The sequence below is a fragment of the Larus michahellis genome, chromosome 1 (assembly GCF_964199755.1).
Source record: "Larus michahellis chromosome 1, bLarMic1.1, whole genome shotgun sequence".
NCBI classification, from domain to species: domain Eukaryota; kingdom Metazoa; phylum Chordata; class Aves; order Charadriiformes; family Laridae; genus Larus; species Larus michahellis.
In genome coordinates this window covers 129357803-129365499 of record NC_133896.1, presented here as the reverse complement: position 1 = coordinate 129365499, position 7697 = coordinate 129357803, and the positions used below count along the sequence as shown (strand labels likewise).

The following is a 7697-nucleotide window of genomic DNA, read 5'->3' as shown; positions in this document are numbered from 1 at the left end:
TGCAGATTTACTCAGCATTTTAGCATGCGTGCTGCCTCGCTGACAGAGATTAAAGGCTCTCCTCAGAGCCTCAGGTATTACGCTCAAATGTATAAATCAGGACTTAATATATAATATTTGTCCATAAAAATATATCACGGTGGCATTCGTTTGGCTATCTGCATATTAAATACCGTTACTGAAAGTCACGAGTTTATTGAGGATTATTTTGCTACGCCAATAAAAATCTCCTGCCATCCTAAACAGGTATCTTTTCTGCCGGAGCGTGGGCAGGGTTGCAAAGAGGAAGGGACAGATTTTGTTTATGACCCCACATGTGTCCCAGCCGGGAACCCGCTCCCAGGCCACCCCTGGGCGCTGGCTTACCAGCGCTGGCGAGGCAGGGCCAGGGATCACGGCGGAGATGACACCGCGAGCCTCTAAAGGAGAAAATTGCATGATGTATCGCCACTCAGGAGCACCCGCCAGAGAGCTGTTTAGAGTGAGATTACTGTCTCAGAGGAGATTCTCATGCCTCTCGGTCACAGGGTTACTACGATGATGCAGTTGCAGCTTGGATGCGGGAGGCAGGAGGGATTTAAATGATGGCCGGAAAGAAAAGCTGGATCAAACCTCCAGAAAACATGTTCAGATTAACCCAGATTCCTGAGTTCCCAGCTTTGAGGGACTTGAAACCGGACAAATTGATTCTTTTCCCTTAAACAGAAGATGAAAAATGGGAAGGAGTTTATACTGCGGCCAAGAGTTTACAAACAGCATTTTAGACTGACAGGAAACAAAGCTCCCCAAAACAGGAGTTTGTGCAGCCCAGAAGTCTTGGTCCTTCTCACGCCAATTCCATGTTAGCACGGCTATACAGATTTCCCTGTGTTTGCTGCGGACTTACAGAGACGCAAGGGAGAGAAAATCAGACTCAGTTGCGGTCTTTCCCCCTTCATCCTGTTCATATGCAAGGTCTTTTTTTTTTTTCTTATAAATTCCTATTATTAACATAGGAGGAAAAAAAAAAATCCCTGGGATCCCTGGCGCATCCTTGGAGCGGCTGCAGCCTCATCGTGGATGACTAGACAACCACCACTGTGCCACATAATGAGGAGCACACATGCTGCACCGGGAGATACTAATGAGGGAGCTACAGCCCCCTTAGCCCTCTCCAGTAAATCCGTGTCTGCAAGCCATGTTTTATTTATCAGGCTTATTATGGCAGCGCTAAGGAGCTATTTGAAAAGGGCCGCCGTTGTCCTGGGCACTGCACACCACAGTGCCGCTCCGACCAGCTTCCAGGGGAAAAGGATGAGGCTGGCAAAAGGCAGGGGAGAGATGTTACACAAACACTGTGTGAACAACGCCCAGGCAGCATTTATCCCGTCGGTTCCTTTACAGGGGGTTTCCAGCCTGTTTTGACCTCCCAGTGGTAGCTGAGCAGTGCTTGGGAGGGATCCCGGGCCGTGAAAATACACAGAGACCGGCGAACAGATTGAAGCTGGACTTGGCGATGATTTTCAGGAATGCTTCTGAGGAAGCGAGGACTTGGCGGGCCTGTAGAGACCTGACTGCAACCTGCAGAGCCAGGTGACTCGGAGGGGCTTCACAGGAGCCCCCTGAGACAGCCACCTCCTTGCCCAGCACTGCTCCCCGCTCCTGCTCCCAGCAGAGCTCCTGCCGGACTCCCATCCTTTTCACCATGCACACGAATCACTGCTCCTCTGTGCCGAGACGCGACGCCGCGGAGCCCTTGTTGTGCCGCTTCTGGCAGCGTGCGGTCTCACACAGATTTGCATGTGTGCCAGAGGGAAAGGGGATTTACGATCGCAGCTCCCTTGTCCATACGTCCTCTTCCTGACTTCTCTGCACGCCTTCTGTCCGCTTTGGAGAATCACTCCGCTCCACAGAGGACCAACAGAAACAGAAGTAAAACGCGGTTAAGTGAAAGACAGATGAGAGATGAGTAAATCTTTGCAAAAGTTATACCACAGGTCTCAGCAGGACTCAGACAAATTGGTCTGCATTCCTTTAACTTATTAGATTTCTACTTACCCTGTTCATTAGCATGTTAAGCTACAAGGGCTGATTATATGAAACTCATGGAGAGGCATCAATTAAGATGATAAATTTACATACATTCCTTCTGGATGAGAAATGACAGGTTTCCTCAGTTCAGAGTCTGGTACAAACTGGACTCGGTTTCAGAAAAAGAAAGGAGAGGAGAGAAGTGTTAAATGTGTACATCTGTACTGCCACCCAAAATGATGGAAGCAGTTCACAAGTTTGAGCAAAAATGTATGTCGAATAGGAATAGAAGGAAACGACTCGCAGTTTCCGAGGCTGAACTCTAATCTGCCATGTCGCATCGACAACAAATTACAAGAGGAAGTGAAATTCCCAAGAGATGTTGCTCTTACAAGGCCGGCCCAAATGGTGTTCCCAGGCTGCAGAATGCAACACTAAATATTTGCACATATTTATCACTTTTTGCCCACACAAGATCTCGTCATATTTTGCAAACACTGTGCAGCAGAACAAATTCCCAACCGCCAAAGTGTAGCCATCGCTGGTCTGCAATGTGCCAGTGGCACCTATTTCGTGCCAGCACGCGTCCTGGGAAAACTGTTAACAAAGACGGTTTGTTATCCTGTTGCCACTGAAGAGAGAATTTAGATAGGCCTTGCAAATGGTACGAAAACCCACGCAAGTTGACAGAATCAATTGTCTTTTCTTCAAAAATACTACGCAGCTGCTTATGTTGCCGGAGGAGACAGGACACTAGCAGCATTGTTCCCAAAGCTAGCATTTGTAGCATTAACATTAGTGCTGCTATGGCTAAATACCGGTGTACAGCTAAGTTAACTAGTTAATACTAGTAGTAGCTCAGTCCCAGTAATAGCTAAATGGCAACAGTGATAGTTCATCCCTGTTCTTCTTCAACAGTTGGCCACGGAAAGAAGGCTCTTGTCCAGAAAGGGATGAATACCACTATCTCCCATTCACTTCAGGGAAAATTAAAGGTTTTCAGCTAACGTAGTAACTTACATGTGACTCCTCCTTTCCTGAATAGAGGTACCAAATCTATTCAAGCAGAAAGGCATTTTCACCCCATGCTGCTGGGCTTGTACATCGGGAGTGCTCCATCCAGTTGAGGTGCTGGATAAAGTCTACTGTTGCATGCTGTCGTTTTAGTTTCCTTATCCAGGACCCCGTGCTGGGCGAAGGTAAGCGTTTACACCTTCCTGGACTGCCAGATAGCAAATGTGCAAGCTTCCTCATTGCTCAGGACACGAGATAAGGGGTTTCCAACTAATTCCCCTTCCAGGCACTGCATGGTCACGATAATCGGATCGTTCTGAAGAGGAAATATTTTAAACAAATGCCGCTTGCATATAAAAGTTTGTGCCACAAATGGGACCATCTTTTCTTAACAGGAGGGAAAGAAGAAAAGCGCCGTTTCTTTTTCTCTTGTGTGCACAGCCATCGCAATTACATACCACTGGAGTTAGAAATACGTGCTCCTGTATTTCGTTCTAACCAAAGAGCAATCAAACCTACTCAGGCTTGTGTTAATGATATACATTATACGTACCAGAGACATTTACACTGCATATCAAAATCGATCAGAACATAAGGAAGTTTAAAAAAAAAAAAAAAGTGCCGATTGCCTTATGCTGTGAAGTTTGACTCGAGCATGATCTATTTCAGCCTAATGGGTTAGGCACACGCCTGCACAGGCCACAGCACTGTATTAGCGCTACGCTAAAATGAGGTAACATTTACTGTCAAAGGTGGAAGCAGACCATGCGGCTGTACGTTTTGGGAAACGAAGAGGGCAGGCGGGGGTGAAGATAATTTTATACTCAGGATGTAATTTGTATAGTACCACGGCACAGAAGAGAGGGTGCTTCCTCATCTGGTGCTCTTGCTACAACCATGTACTTCCCCTCTTTGCAGCTTCAAGCTGGGTTATTTCTGCCAACTTTCTCTCCTCCCCAGCCAGTACGGTCTAACCACAGGTAAAATCTGCAGTTTTAATTTGTTCAGACTTTTTTTTTTTTGTTTAATTTGCACAGGAAAGTTGGACGGCAAATGTATTCCTGTTGTTCCTATAGATTTATCTCTTTTTCCAATTTATTGAACGTTCAGCACATGCTGCATTTCAATTAAAGGCAGCAAAAATGCTAATGGTGTATTAATGACACACTGCGTCTATATAAAGATGCAAATTAATGTTGTGGCCAATTTTCTGGACTGGTGAGATTATTTTCTTTTTTTTTTTCCTCAGTAGTGAATTATCTGCGAACAGATCGTAATTTCACACCAGCCCGTGTCGCTTGCTACAGCTTAACCACAGGGACGTGCCGCCCCTCTGCTGCTGGCGAAGGGCACCCGCCTGCCACCCCACCTCTCACACCCTCGGTTTGCCGACCGGTGCCCCGGGAGTCGACCCTCCTCCCGTCGGCCTGCGGCCTGAAGCACCCGGGAGCCAGAGCGGCGGTGGGGAGCGGGGAGGGCAGGCCGGGCCGCCGCTGCAGGCAGGCGCTGGGGAAGCGCAAGAGCTGGGCGGGCGGGCGGGCTGGGATAAAGCCGAGCTCCGGGACACCCGCTCCGCTCCAGCGGCTGCCGGCGGTGTCCCCGGCGCCTCCTGGGGCCCTGACAGCCGGCGGCCGCGGGCTCCCCCCGGCGCCGCGCAGGCCCCAGCGGCGGCGGGGCCCCCGCCGCTGCCTATTGGTTGATCCGTTGCCACGGCAACGCGCTCAACACTTCCCCCCCCTCCCCAGGCCGTTCTGCCCCACGTGACCCACGGCGGCTCTTCCAGCCAACGCCGCCTGTTACCAGGGCCGCGCGAGCCGGCGCACGCGGGGGGAAGGGGGCAATGAGGGGGGGATTCTTGTTTCCGATTGGCTGCTGCTCGAGGCTCGCTGATTGGCTGGGCCCGGAGGTGAGGCCGTGGGGTGATGCTGGCCGCCCCACCGCCCTTCCGCGGCCCCGGCCGGTAGACAAAGGCCGCCCGGTCCCCCGGGGCTGGCACGGCGAGGCGAGGCGAGGCGCGGGAGGGCGGCGGGGCAGCCGGCCACGGACGGCGGCGCCGCCTCCGCGCCGCCCTCCTCCTCTGCGACCCCGCGCGCACGGCACGCGGAGCCGGGCGGGCGGGCGGCGCGGGTGGGCACGCGGAGCCGCGGGGCCGGGCAGCCAATGGGCGGCCGGGGCCAACGCGGGCCGCACGCGGCGCCCGCGTGTCCCCCGCCGCCTGCCCTGTCAATCACTCTTCCCCGCCCCGCCCATCCTGCTCCCTCCCCCCTCCCCGCCCGGCGGGCGGCGGCCGCCTCGGGGCTGAGGCCGGGGGAGAGCGGGCGGTGGGGAAGGAGCGCTCGGTCACGGCTCCGTGTCCCTCGCTGCCGCACCCCGCCCGGGAGGACTGGGCGGGGAGGGGCGCCTGCATCCGCCGGTCCCTTCTCTTAGGGCGGGGGGTTGTCCGGCTCCCCCGGGGACAGGGCCCCGCAGTTGCCAGCCGCGCCGCCGGGTCCCACTCAGGGAGCGGGATGCTCAGCCGGTCCCGTTCCTCCCTCCCTCCTTCTCCCTCCCTCCCTCCCTCCTTCTCCCTCCCTCCTTCTCCCTCCCTCCTTCCTTCCCCGTGGCGATGCCCTTCCCCCGGTGCGGGGCGAGAGGCGGAGCCGTCGTGGCCCCCTCCCGCCGCCTTTATCTGCTGTGTCGGCGCGGGGGGGTGGGGTGTGTGTGTGAGGGGGGGTGGCGGCACCGGGGAACACCTCGTTTGAAGATAGGGCGCTTATAAATACGGCGGCGGGGATGGGAGCGCAGCCACGGGCGGCGGCGGGCTGACGGCGCGGCGGGGGAGCGGCTCCGGAGCACGGTGGGTGCCCTTCCCCCGCGGCGGATCGGTGCCTCGGCCGGGTCACGGCGGCGTGGGGGGCGATGGAATTTTAATTTCCCGGCCTCAGCTCCGGGGAAGAGCGGGGGGAGTTGCGCGTTTCTGCGTTTTGCCTGTCTTTGCACGGAGGGGAGCGGCAGCAGCGAACCCCGGCGGCGGCACCGGCGGGGGGGCGTGGGGGAAGGGATAGGGAGGGGAAGCCTAAAAAAGGAGATGGGGCCGGGGATAAAGGCGGCGGCGGGAGGGGACGGGACGGGACGGGACGGGACGGGAAGGGAAGGGAAAGCGGGAAGGAGGGAGGGAGGGAGGGAGGGAGAGCGAGCAGCCCCTAACCCGGTGCCCACCGCCTCCCCGCAGGACTCTGCTCGCCAGCAGCCGCCCAGCCCAGCCCAGGCGCGGAGGAGGAGGTCGCCGCTGCCGCCGCCGGAGGAGCCCCGCGGTCCGAGCCGCCCGTCTTGAGGTCGCCCTCCCGCCGGCATGATGCAGATCTGCGACTCGTACAGCCAGAAGTACTCCCTCTTCAACGCCATGAACCGCTTCATCGGCGCCGTCAACAACATGGACCAGACGGTGATGGTGCCCAGCCTGCTGCGGGATGTGCCGCTGCTGCTGGAGGAGCTGGACGCCGCCGGCGGCGTCTGCCCGCCCCGGGAGTCCGCCCTGCCGCCCGGCGACCCCGGCGCCTTCTTCTCCCGGCGGGACATGTACAGCCACTACGTGCTGCTGAAGTCCATCCGCAACGACATCGAGTGGGGGGTGGTGCAGCCGCCGGCGGGCGAGGAGGCGGCCCGCAAGAAGGACAAGCTGGAGGAGGTCGAGGGGGAGGAGGACCTGGAGAAGCAGTTTCACTACCACCTCAGCGGACTCCACTCGGTCCTCTCCAAGCTCACCCGCAAGGCCAACGTCCTCACCAACAGATACAAGCAGGAGATCGGCTTCAGCAACTGGGGGCAGTGAGCGCCAGGGGCGGGGGGGGGACGGGGAGCGGGGGCAAGGGGGCCGCCGGCCCCGCCGGTGTCGGCGCTAGCGGGAGCGGCGCGTCCCCGTCCCCGCCCGGCAGCGCTGTGGCCACCGCGGTGAAGGGGCTGAGCCCCGGGGCTGGGGCTTCCCAGGACTGCAACCGGTTTTCTACCAACGCACAAGCGAGAGAGAGAGAGAGAGATGTAAATTAATCAATACTAGTTTATTAATTATTTTTTTTCCCCTTCCTCCTTTTTTTTTTTATTGTACACCTGTACGTGTGCGAGGTGGTGGCATAGCTGGCGGATAGGAGGCTCGACACAAGCCAATGAACACGACAAACTGGCATAAAATTGCTTCTGTTACCCGGGAGGGAGCCCAGCATCCCTCTGTGGCGGGATGGATGGCGGGTCCCACAGTTGTACATGTACTGGAGTTTTATTTAAAACTTTTTTTACTCAGATGTAGAGTATATTCTAAAATAAATGCAAATGTATTAACTAAAAGTGACTTAAAACTTTTTGGTATGATTTACATTAATTAAATGGTATTTTTAACATCTGGGATTCTTCTGTTTTTCTTCTAAGTTATTTCCCAAGCTAGACATGGAAATCTTCATGTGCAAGAGAAGGGTTTTGTGGGTTTTGGTTTTTTTGATTTTTTTTTTTTTTTCCCCAAAGGGAGCAGTTACGTAGCGATGATAACTCAGCATATCTAAAATGGTTGAGCGACCGTATTAACTGCACCTTACACGGCCTGAGTTGGGTAAGCCATTCCCAACCGGACAGTCCAGTTGCTCTGTGTGAATGTTGGCATGAAGGTCAGTGGCCCTTTAACAAAATCCGAGAAGATCCAGTCA

At 55.3% G+C, this 7697-nt stretch overlaps 1 protein-coding gene across 1 annotated transcript; it reads left to right on the top strand.

Annotated features, from left to right (window-relative positions):
* Positions 1-5720: 5720 nt before the first annotated feature.
* Positions 5721-7397, top strand: MID1IP1 (MID1 interacting protein 1). The gene is made up of 2 exons (XM_074603953.1): positions 5721-5860; positions 6236-7397. The coding sequence occupies exon 2, from the start codon at positions 6356-6358 to the stop codon at positions 6833-6835; it is 480 nt and encodes a 159-aa protein (XP_074460054.1). The 5' UTR covers positions 5721-5860; positions 6236-6355; the 3' UTR covers positions 6836-7397.
* Positions 7398-7697: the final 300 nt, after the last annotated feature.